This window comes from Candoia aspera, chromosome 10 (assembly GCF_035149785.1).
Source record: "Candoia aspera isolate rCanAsp1 chromosome 10, rCanAsp1.hap2, whole genome shotgun sequence".
NCBI lineage: Eukaryota > Metazoa > Chordata > Lepidosauria > Squamata > Boidae > Candoia > Candoia aspera.
Window position 1 is genome coordinate 19,572,383 of NC_086162.1, and position 12,765 is coordinate 19,585,147.

General features: G+C 46.0%; 1 protein-coding gene across 1 annotated transcript; it reads left to right on the plus strand.

Annotated features, from left to right (window-relative positions):
• The first annotated feature begins 277 nt into the window (after positions 1-277).
• On the plus strand, positions 278-4,172 carry LOC134503153 (protein NKG7-like). Its single transcript, XM_063311806.1, has 4 exons — positions 278-519; positions 1,566-1,712; positions 3,036-3,170; positions 3,899-4,172. The coding sequence occupies exons 1-4, from the start codon at positions 330-332 to the stop codon at positions 3,955-3,957; spliced, it is 531 nt and encodes a 176-aa protein (XP_063167876.1). The 5' UTR covers positions 278-329; the 3' UTR covers positions 3,958-4,172.
• Positions 4,173-12,765: the final 8,593 nt, after the last annotated feature.

Below are 12,765 nucleotides of genomic sequence, written 5' to 3' on the forward strand. Positions count from 1 at the left end.
ATCTTGGAGCTGTTTGGGGGTTAAAGCTAAGCTCCTCTGGATCTAGTAACAGAGGTTGTGTGAATTTGTCTTTCAAGTCAAAACAAAATCCCAGGAGGAGTTCTCTTGATCCCATCTACTCCAGTGACATTACCATGCTCTCCTGCACCAACGGAGGCAGTAAATAGTGAAACACACACACCCACACACACATTGTTCTTCTAATGCTGTTCCATGTTTGTCCCCTGAGTTTCTGGGGACGAGTCGTCTTGATTTTCTCTCTTTTTCTTTTAGGGTTTCTCAAGGCTGGAAAATAAGCAAAGTGGAAACTCCTCTGTCTTTGCATCAAGATGTGGTGTTGCCGAATCTTCAGTGTGCTGATGGCATCCTTGAGCATCACCCTACTCTTGATGGCACTCAGCACCGATTACTGGATAGCAACTTTTTCTGCCATAGGGACATCCCACAGTGGGCTGTGGCAGGCCTGCATAAATACTAGATCTGGCAAAAGCCAATGCTTTGCTCTAACGGAGACCTTTGGTAAGATTTATGGCAGGAAGGCCTTCAAATTTTTCTAAGGATTTCCAATAAGCAGCATCAGCAAAAGCTTGTGTGTGTTTTAAATGTATCCCTTATTTAAAACGTTTTTACTCTACCTCTCCTCCACAAATAAATGAAAACATCACTTTGTGGCAAATAGCAACAGCGACAATCACTCAGTTGCATCTTAAAACAAACACTGACTTCAAAAATAGCCAGGAAGACGATAGCATCAGGCAAAGCCTCAACGGGGTGCTTTGCTCCAACTCTGCATTGAACAAAGCCCTTCTTTAAAGCTCGCAGCTCAGCAAAGCCTCCTGTCCCTTGTATTGATTGCATTTAGAGACTGCCAAATATACTGCCCTAGCCAAGTTAAAGCATCCAGGGTGAATGTAAATAAAAACAGAAATAACCAATTCCAAAGCAGGGTTAGAAAAATGCCCTAATAATGATGATCAGAGCTTTGGGAAAAAGACTTCTGGAATGTTGGAAGGGACGGGGCAAGTCTTAATTCTGAGAGGCTATTCCATAAGGCCAGACCAGTGACTGAAAAACACCACCTCCTGACTACCATTCTCCTATTTCCCAGAAATGGTATAACCCAAGGCCCCAGGTACAACCAAAAGTTATAACCCAAGGCCCCAGGAAGAAGGTAGTACCAGACAGGCCAATTCAGGTGGAGAAGGCAGTCCTGCAGGTATCTAGGGCCAAACCATATAGGGTTCCCTAGACCAAACCCAACACCTTGAATTGTATCCAGAAATCTACTGGTAACCAAGATGTAATGTGCTCTTAGTGGGTAACACCCACCAGTACCAGGGCCACTACATTTTATACCGACTGCCATTTCTGGGTAGTCTTCAAAGGCAGGCCCATGTGGAGTAGAAATGTAGTACTCTAGTGACAAACTGGTAAGGCCATGAGCCCCTTCTGAGGGCTCCCTTTCTGGAAGTTCTCTGAGCAAGCTCTCTATTGGGGGTGAGGATGCTCTGTAATAAGGATTAAAAATAGAGGTCACCTTTTTGTATCTATCACTTTGCTTACAGGCTACATCACAGCTGCCCGTGTGTTTCTGATTCTGGCTTCCCTGGTGGCTCTGGCATTACACTTCCTTCTTATTGCCACCTTCATGCCTTCTATGTGTGGCATCCTGGGCAAGCCCTTGATTGCTTCCGTGGCTGCCTGTGTGGCTGGTAAGTGTGACCAACGACGAAGAGAAGTCTCCAGTCACGGGGAGGGCGGTCCCAAATAGGATGCAAAGTATCCTCTCCTGGGGGGATCTGGGTAGGTTCAAGGACGGGGAGCAAAGACTCCTTTGTTCAATGACTATTCAAAAGATGCTTCAGCTGCTTTCCCAAACAACCAGCATTAAGTTGAAGCCTTTGGTGACAGAGCAGATATCCTGCCCCCAAATGCTAACAGCTAGAAGCCACTGCTGTTCTGTCAAGCTGCAATTGAAGAGGAAAGCTTAGAAAACAAGGGTGTTACTAAGAAATCCCTAGAATAGGGTTTCTCAACCAGGGTTCCGCGAGAGGCCACTAGGGGTTCCCTGGGAGATCACGATTTATTCTAAAAATCATTTCACATTCGGGCACCTTCACATTCAAGACGCAAGTTTCATCCTTTGTTTTCAGTTTAAGAACACTGTTCATGCATCTATACAGGCCTCCCCTTGAAACAAATATCATGATTTTGTAACTTGAGGCCTAGATTTGAGCCTGAATGTGCAAGGGTTCCCTGTGGCCTGAGAAATATTTCAAGGGTTCCTCCAGGGTCAGAAGGTTGAGAAAGGCCGAGCTAGAGGATTTTAGTAATGGGCTTGGTGGGCTTCACCTGCTAAAGTTTTCCAGAGAATGAGCACTACTGAAGAAAAAGCAGCCGTTCTGTCCATCCATCAGACCAAGCTGCTGTCCAAAGTGAGTAAACAAAGGACATCTGTTGCCAGTCCTAAAAGGGAAAGGGCCAAAGGAAGCCAAGAGCATTCCCCACCAAAGCTGGCAATAAAGGCTGATATCTTCTTTGGGGTATGTCCACCTGATGAAGGTGAAACTGGTTTCACAATCATGACCTATCCCTTCCAAAAATCTTCAGGAGCTGACGATGAAAGCAGATGCACAAAAGATCTTTCAGAAACGGGTGACCATAATCACGTGGTTATGCTCATACCATACACTTAACCAGGGAAAGGCTAGCAAATGCATTCACGCAACCTTCTAGATTTAGTTACTAGAAAACTTTAGTTTTCTATGGCTTACATGCTGTATCCACGCAGCCCATCGGGTTAGTTCATGATTCAGTGCAGCATGCAAACTCAGGAAATGGACTGAGTCAGGCTAAGGGGGATGTGTGAATGCAGCCAAGGTGTGAATTCAGGGCCTTAAACGCTTTGTGTCCAGAGGAGGCAAATATTTTCTGTGCAATGTATGAGCAAACCAAAGGGGGAAATATAAACCACATGGGTGAGTCAGCACACAGCTATGTTAACCAGCACTGATCTTCTCTCTGCTCTTTTAAAGGATTCTTCACTCTAATAGCCCTAGCTGTGTATACTGCTGAAACATGGAACGAGAAACCACCACCTCAAATCCAGGTCACCTTTGCATGGTCCTTCTACTCTGGATGGATAGCTTTCCCCTTGTTTCTCTTGGCTGGTGAGTCTACGGCAGTGTTTCTCAACCCCAGCATGCTGGTTGGGGAATTCTGGGAGTTGAAGTCCACCCATCTTAAACTTGCCAAGGTCGAGAAACACTAATCTATGGATTATGAAAGGAGGGAACAGATTGCAGGGGCACTCCAAACTACAATAGTGAAAAGAGAATCTCTATTATTCATTTATTAAATTTTTAGACTGCCCAACTTCCAGCAACTCTGGATGGTTCACAGATTAAAATGCTCAGAGCCATAAAATAATCCAATGATAAAAACTATATATTATAGGACGAAGGGTCATCACCTTGGAACAGAGGATATTTTAAAACACTGAAGTTGCTTTGAGCTCCCAGAGGAAATGCACTGCACTCTTTCCTTCAGCCCAATGGATCTCTGCCATCCCTGACTTAGGAACACACACAATCAAGAGACCGATTAACCTTTGGCAAGCCAGCTCAGGCTCAGAGCATCTGCATCAAGAAAAGGCACATGCCTTTTCTAAAGGATTGCACTTCCACCCATTTTTTTTAAAAAAAACTTCTTTGCATTTGGTGGAAAGGAAGAATAATATATTTATAAGGCAGTGGGTTATCACCTTTGCACAGGCTCAACACAACCTTAGGGGGACAGTTGTTCATAAACAATGATGCTGGTGTGACTTAAGGGTGATTTTAGCATCTCAAGCTTGTCCTCTTCGTTCTTTACATGCTCTCGTTCTCTCATCTTGCAGGCATATTCAACCATGTTGCCTCCTTGAACACTCCATCTTCTGGCTATGAAAGTATGTGAACATCCCAGTCAACGAGAGAGCAAGCGAAATTGTATGGAAGTGCTTTCTCTCAACAAGAGGATGCCTCATCTCTGCTTTTCCTGCACCAGTGGATCTTCCCCCCTCCAGTGCATTGCTCAGCTCTACAGTTTTGCTCACTTTCCAAACCTTTTATCTTGCCTTTTATAGAGCAGTGGCTTTTTGATAGAAACTAGGAGCAATTTTGATAATGAGCTTGCTTTGACTTTGAGCATTGCTTATTGTCTGCCAAGTGTGTTTGGGGCATGATTCTGGGGTACGCCCTAGGGCAGGCTTCTAGAATCAGGCCCTGTATTCTCAGCCCCCAAAACTAACTCTGCCCCCAAGACTTTGCTACCAAAACATGTTGGCAAAATTGTGATTTCAGGTGGCAAAATTGCCAGTGGCTTTTAAGAGATACGCTAAGCTTCTGCTAATCTTAAAGGGTTTATTTCTCCTGATCTCCAGCTTAAAAAGAAAAAAAAAAGGCTACAATTTTCAGCCCCCTTTCCTTCCATTGTATTATTACTATGCCTTTCCCATTTTCTGAGGGCATCCTTTTCAGCGTTGTGCCCCTGGATAACGGTTTCCATAACTCCTGCAGCCCCTCTACCTTTGGTTGTTTTGCTGGGCTGATGGGAGCTGTGGTCCAAAAACCTTCCCGGGGTGTCAAATTGGAGATGAATATTCTAGGGAATTGCTCAGTTCCTTGGCTAGAACCCAGAATTCGGCAGTTCCCAAAGTATAACCTACAGTAATCTCTCAAATGCAAATTAGGCTGCTGTTAGGGTTAAGGTTAGTTAATACCATAAAAGGAAATACTTATTTTGAAGAGTTGGGCAATGTGGTGAGCCACATCCTATCTATCCATCCATCTACGTATCTATCTATTACCTACCTACCTACCTACCTACCTACCTACCTACGCAATCCATCAGGCCATTCTCTAGAGCTGTTTCTCAACCTTGGCAACTTTAAAATATGTGGACTTCATCTCCCAGAATTCCCAGCATACTGGGGAATTCTGGGAGCTGAAGTCCATGTATCATAACGTTCCTAAAGTTGAGAAGCACTGCTCTAGAGCACAATTTACTACCTTTTGAATCCTCTTTAGGATTCGTTCTGAAGATTCTCTTTAGAATTCTTCCTAAAGCAGGATTACCTCAGTAGTCCTTTTCCCCTGGAATTACCATCCTCTGTTCACTCATTTTCAGGAAGTGCCCAGATCACTTCATTTGCAAATCATGTATTCTGATGTATGGATTCCAATGTATTCTGATGTATGGATTTTTTTTTTAAAATGATGAATGCAACAGCCATGTCAGGTTACATAGGACTGGCTTTGGATGTGTTCTGGCATCCTGAATTAAATAGTTCCTGCTTTAAATTCTGCCTTTTATTTCTACCCGTTGAAGAACCCATAACACTATTACTGTGCAATGGGATGTTAATAACTTATGGAACAGTTTCCCTCAGAGCAGTGTTTCTCAACCTTGCCCACTTTCAGATGTTGCCTTTCAGATGTGTGGACATCAACCCCCAGAATTCCCCTGCCAGCATGGCTGGCTGGGGAATTCTGGGAGTTGAAGTCCACACATCTGAAAGTGGCCAAGGTTGAGAAACGCTGCCTTAGAGGGTTAGAATTCTACTTTCACGTCAATGGGAGTAAGCAACAATGAATTGTGTGAGATTTCCTTCTAAGCAGATATAGGAGTACCAGAAGGCTTTCTTCTGATTTAATCATTATCAGCGCAAAGAATATCCGCACGCAGGTAATAAAGCAATCGGTCCATTACCCAGAAATGCAGCCGGCTGCTGAAGAGATAACTCTCTCCTCTGCTAATCCTCAGCCACAAAGTCTTCTGGTCGCTTCAGTGGGCTTCAGCGGTGCCCAAGGGGTGGGGTGGGGATCACACAAGTCCACCTGACAAAAGCAGCACAAGACCCACCACTCTGAGGGTGCATCCCTACATTGCATGGCCCAAAAGGGGGGAGCTTGCAGGGCGATGGTGCAACGTGGCTTTGGCCCTTCCGGCAAAGCAGCTGGAGCCACAGAGGCCCGCACCAGGCCTCCTTCCAAAGGAAGAAGCATGCTAGCCAAGCTTCTGCAGAACTTCCAGAACACTGGAGTTACTATGGAAACCCTGTTCTGCCTTACTACCGTACATTTCTCAAGAAAGGTTCTGGGTAAAGCTTAGTAATCGAAAAGACGCAGGCATTGCTGAGGGGGTGTGGGTTCTATACAGTCCGACCCCAAGGAAGTACCTCCCGAAGCTCGGAAGGGAGCGCGTTGGGTCTAGCTCCTTCCACTGACCAGTTATGAACCGCTACAAGGAGACCCTTTCCCAGTGGCCTGTAATTGTGTGGTTCAAGACCCTGAAGGCCTTTGACTGGGTCCGCCTGGGTGGGATCTTCTTCTCTTGCGTAGCCACTTGCCTGCTGGTGATAGCAATCTCCACGGAATACTGGGTCAAAAGATTTGTCCGGGGCCTCTTCATCTTCCGGGGATTATGGGTAGCCTGCCAGATAGGGAAATGCACCCTTCTGAAACAAGTGCCACGTAAGGGCTATGGAATCTTCAGAACTTTGAACGTGTTGCCACTATAAAAGTCCAGGTCACACCACCGCTCGGTCTGAGCAGGCCCTGTTCAGGGTGTTCTCTGCGCCCCCTTCCTCTCCGGACCACTCCCCCATTCGCCACTATTCTGCTTTCACTCAGCAATGGAAAAGGCAAGACCCCTTGCCGGAGAGCCAATGCGCCCTACACTAAGAACATGTGGCCAGCCACATGGCCAGGGCTCCATCAGCCCAGCCACTCTATTTTTAATAAACCATTTGAAATAACCTCCAAGTTTTCTAGGAGGAGCTTGCTGGTGATAAAAGATGGAAATAACAGCAACAGATGCAACTAATCCATCTGAGTGTTGGTTTGGACTGAGGTGGCAGATACAACTTATAAATAAATATAATAGCAGCAAAGGTGTTGGACCTGGAGCACAGAGATCCAGGCTCATGTTCCCTGTAACTATGGAGTTTAGTGGGTAGCATTGGTCCAATCCTGCTTTTTCAGTCAAATCTACCTTAGAGGGTTGTTGTTGCAGGGATATAATTAGGGGAGATTGCCCCTTCTCCCCAAAGACACCACCTTGAGCTCAGAGAAAAGATGGCAGAGAAATACAATAAATAAGTATGTAAATCAGTAAAAAGCAGGAACCACAAGCAATCAGATGCTGCTGTGGGGGGCATGGGGTCATGAAGGTATGAGATGGGCAACAAGGTAGATGCTTGCCTTGTTCAATGCCATCAGAAGTGGAATCTGATTATCCAAGCTGTTTGCTTCTCAGAACTACAGTAGTCCTTGACTTATGACCATTCATTTAGTGACCATTCAAAGTTACGATGGTACTGGGAAAAGTGACTTACAACCAGTCCTTGCACTTACAACCATTGCAGCATCCCTGTGGTCACGTGATCAGAATTCAGGCACTTGGCAACAGGCATGTACTTACGATGCTTGCAGTGTCCCAGGGTCACGTCATTGCCATTTGCGACCTTCCCAGCCGTCTTCCAACAAGCAAAGACAATGGGGGAAACCAGATTTGCTTAATTACCACATGATTCACGTAATGACCGTGGTGATTTGCTTAATGATCATGGCAAAAAAGGTCATAAAATTGGGCATGACTCATTTAACGACTGCCTCGCTTAGCGATGGAAGTTCCAATTGTGGTCAGAAGTTGAGGGCTACCTGTAAAACATTTTTAAAAAGCTTATGCAGTACAGTTACTGCTTTTTCAACATGTTGCTGTACTCTGGCGTAGAGGCACAGCGGCTGCAACCCATCTCATTTTTATAGCCTGCAGCTTCTGATTTCTGTATCTTTAGACCCATTGCATTTACAACTGGGAGGCCCAAGACTGCCAGGTCCTGATAAGAAAGAAAACAGCTAGAACATTGAAAGAGTACAAAAGGTGATCTGACAGCACCTCTCCTTGTTTTCTAAACAAGACGTGATGTTCCTTTCTTCCTTGGATGAGCTCTGAAGAAAGAATATCAGTGTAACTGATATTCTGTAAGTTTTCAAAGTAGCCCTATCTAATGGGTAGGCAAAAGGCACCGACTGGCTACTGCCTATAACGCCATCCATATGTACGTCCTGTAAATCTCTGGGTCAATTTTGCAATTGCTTTAAGGGATCAAGCAATTAGTTCTTCTGATACTCCAAATGGGGAGCACAACAGGGCTCAGCCCATGCTTAGTTTGCTGGTGGCATATGCAGGAAAAAAAAATTCCCAGTACAGATGGAAACCCCATTCTAAAATCCTAAACTTGCTGATATTGGTTCATACAGCATTTACAGTCTTGCCTGCTTCTCCATGAGTCTTTAGCTCCATCTGCTGGTTAACTGTTAATATTACAAAAAGGAAACATTAGGAATTCATTCTAACTTTTTTGCTAGTGACTCTGTCCTATAGGTCCCTGTTTTAAACCATAGGTGTGAGTGGCAAACAGAGATTATTTACAAATGACATGCATGTGGTAACATCATGGCATAACCCCCATCCTTATGTCCTCATCTCTGACACACATGCACAAATTGCAGCTTTTGCATTATGACCTCCCAAACTACATTTCATCATCTGAATGCCCTGTGGGGACTTGAACCTGGGTCTCCCCAGTGCCAGCAACATTTCACCATACAGGTAGTCCTCACTTAACAACCATTTATTTAATGATAGTCCAGACTTACAATGGTGCTGAAAAAGCTGACTAACAACTGGTTCTCACACTTACAACCATTGCAGTGTCCCCACGGTCATGCGATCACAATTCAGGTGCTTGGCAACTGGTTTGCATTTATGACCATTGCACCGTCCCGTGGTCCTGTGATCGCCATTTTTGACCTTCCTGGCTGGCTTCTAACAAGCAAAATCAATGGGGAACCGCATGATTCGCTTAACAACCACATGGTTCGCTTAACGCCCACAGTGATTTGCTTAACAACTACCACAAAAAAGGTTGTAAAATCAGGTTGGTTAGCAACCGAAATTCTGGTCCCAACTGTAGTCATTAAGTGAGGACTACCTGTACAGATTCCCTTCTGGGAAGCTTTCAAAAAAGCAACATCCAGCATTTCCTGAAAACTTCCAGATAGAAATCCTCCATCATCTTTCGCAGCATCTTTGCAGACAGGAGGAACTAAATGGATGCTCAGGTTAAAGACTAAATGGATCAGGCTGAAGGCTGCAGGCCTGCCTGGGGAATAGAAGGTGATTCTAGGCTGACTTTTCACAACTTGCTTCCTTTCTCTTTTTCTTTAGTCTATATTATCATCTCTATCATCTTAATGCTGATCTCCGTTTTAGCTTCCTATGGGGCTGTAATCTTTGGAACACTTTCACTCATTGCCATGCCGACATCAGAGAAGCTCTCCTACTCTGACATAGCCATCAGTCTGAGTTTCTTTTCAGGTAAGGAAAAAACCACACACACACACACACCCGCTTCAGTTCCTAAATGTTCCTTGCAAGAAGGTGCAACTGATTTAAACCAGCTTCAACCAGGAAGGGGGTTCCAATACAAAGACAGCATTGCACAATCCCAGAACATAAAGACTCCATTCCACCCTTATACATGAGCTACAGGGGACTCATGGACAGATCTAGCTAAGCTGAATTCACTCATTCACTCATTCTATGGCAATAATGCTGCTTGATTTGGGCTTAACAGAAGAGGTGAAACAAATTACAGGTCATCCTCGCTTAACAACAATTGGGACCGAAATTTCAGTTGCTAAGCAAAGTGGTCATTAAGTGAATCCAACCCAATTTTACTTTTGTGGCAGTCACTAAGTGAATCACCACAGGCATTAAGTGAACCACATGGTCATTAAGTGAATCACATGGTTCCCCATTGATTTTGCTTGCCAGAAGCCGGCCGAGAAGGTCGAAAATGATGATCAGGTGACCACAGGAAGCTGCGAGTCATAAATGCAAACTGGTTGCCAAACACCCAAATTGTGATCATATGACTATAGGTACACTGTGACAGCTGTAAGTGTGAGGACTGGTCATAAGTTGGTTTTTCAGCACCGCTGTAAGTCCGAACCATCACTAAATAAATGGTTGTTAAGCAAGGACTACCTGTATTACAAATCATGGATATTTGCAGCTGTTCAAAAACATTTTTTTTTACAAAAGGAAGAAGCAAACAAAAAACAGGTGTTAAAGAGGGGAAACAACACCCACCCCACAAGAGCTGGAAGAGCACTGTGTGATCGGAAGACATGTAATTGTGGTGGGACTGCTGGTGGGAGGATGCAAAACTGGAAAACGGAAATGGTATTCATTGGCCAAAAAGTTGGACCACAATCACCTTTTGTCACAGGTCACACCCCTGAGTTTCCTCCCTTCTGGGTCCAGTTTCGGAATGCATTTGCATGGTTTTTTGTGGCCTGACAGTCGAAACCTCAAGATCCTGACTACCTAGGGATGAACTCCCTACCACTCTGGGGTCCAACTTTTACAGACCTCATCTCTTGACCTGCTCTCTCTTCCTGTCTTTCAGGCTGCTTGGGAGGAATCGGACTGTTCAATTTCATGAGATTCTCAACTAACGAGCCCAACACCTTCCTCTCGTGGTCAATGGTCCCTGGATGGTTGTCCATTGTAGTAGCTTCCATGGCAGGTATGAGAAGCAGCGAAAATCAGAATAAGGGCCAAGCTGGAAGGAGGGGGGAGGCCTGCTCAAAGCCAAGCAGAGAAGGGTTAAGGGAAGATGACCTCTTTATGGGCAACCCTTACACAACACTTGGCTCCTCTTCAGGCTTCAGTACTCTGAGTTTGGCACCCTGAGAAACAAAGGGGTGCCACTCTTGAAGTCTAACAGCCATGCCATTCCCTTTTGTTTCCATGACAGTAATCCAGGTATGAAGAGCCTCAGCTGGTATCAGTACCTAGCTGAGCTTGGCTGATCCAAAGGAAACAAACTAAGCAGGGCTGTATCTTGTTAGTGCTTGCATGAGAGACCACCAGGAGCTCTCAGAACTGTTTACTAGGCCGGGGGGTGGGAGAAAAAGGTCTGGAAGAAGTTAATGGCAAACCACTTTCATATGGAGCCAGTTTGGTGCAGTGGTTAAGGTGCTGGCATAGAAACCAGGAGATGATGAGTTGTAGGCCTCTCTTAGGCATGAAAGCCGGCTGGGTGTCTTTGGGCCAGTCTCTCTCTCTCTGTTCAGCCCACCTCACAAGGTTGTTTTTCTGGGGAAAATAGGAGGTGCAAGAGTATTAAGCATGTTTCCTGTCTTAAGTTGACCAAATATAAAGGCGGGCAGTATAAGGTACATTTGCTACCTTGAGCTGACCAAATATAAAGGCGGGATGAAAATCTAATAATTATTATAATAATAATAATTTGCCAAGACACAACATGAAATCCCCAAATGTCGAGCTTAACTCAAAGGAGAGTCCCCTTTTAGGATGATGAAAACGAGACACAGCATCCCGCTGGAAACTGAGGAAACTGGAAACTGTTTTTGTTTCTGTCTACTTTTTAGGAGTTTGCCACTTTGCGGCAAAGCGATGGGAAGAGGAGGAAACTGCTGAGGCTCTGACAACTACAGAATTATTTACGTCCTGGGCAGAGGACATCACCCCCGGTGCCTCCAGGCAGAAGACTATCCAGGGAAAGAAGCAAGGACAGAGCACAGAGCGCAGGGTAGAGAAACGGTAGACCACTGGCGGGGTCTGACCAGGCACAGAGTCTGTTCGGAGCAGAGCCAACCCGGTTCCTGCCGGGAGATCTGGTGATGTCCCCACGTGGGGTGACGTCCTGAGTTTACTCCTGATCCCCAGCTTCAGCGGGGCGGATGGCGACATTAGGGTGCAGCCGCAGCCACAAGGGCAAAAGGGCGAGGATGCATCCTGTCCACGTTCAGATTTCACCTCCATCTCTCTCTCTCTCTTCCATCTTTGTCTTTCCTCATCATTCCTCTCACCTAACCAGTAATAAACTCCTTTCATGCACTTGACTGACGTGCACTCAGGTTTTTGCTCAAGCCAGGAATGGACTCCGTGGCTAGGGATGATGGGTGATGTAGCCCAGCAGCGGTGGAGATCTTTGAAGAAAATCGGGATGGCCAAGGAATGGTCACGGGTGGGTGCTGGACCTCTTCCAGGAACAGCACTTTTTGAAATCCCCGGTGGTATTTTTACTTTTGCCTGTGAAAAATAGCGTGCTCAGCGGGGACGAAGCAGAGAAGCGGATCTTCCCACCACGCGGCGATAACCGGGTAACGTCTGGTTCCGGATTCAGACGTGCCTCTGCTGACGCGAGTTAAGATGCTCGCACGGGCAGGTGGTCACAAGGGTCACCAGAGTGCCAATAAGGCTCTACCACTCACAAGGGAAGCCACCCGTGCCAATAATACAGGCCGGTATGAAGCAGGTGCAGCACCAGCCGCCCTCCGAGAGACCCGACACAATTCTCTCCTCTCGCCCACATCCTGGGACAAAGTCTCCTTCACCGCAGAGGCGGAGAAAAGCCTGGCTTCCTATTGGTTGCCCTTTCTCGGGGCGGAGAACGATTGGCCGGAGGGGTGGTCACAGTCCTCTTCCCCCGCCCTCCGCCATGTGCAGAAGCCCTCTATGATTGGCTGCGCCGTTTCGCCAGTCATTCCCTTGGCGCGCTCCCCTTTCGTTTTCCCTCCCATGAAGTTGTAGCGCGAGTCCAACCCAACGTCTAACTGGGAGCTCCGGTTATTGGCCCCTGCCGCTTCCTCGGATTGGCTGAGCCGATAGAGTGGGCGGAGA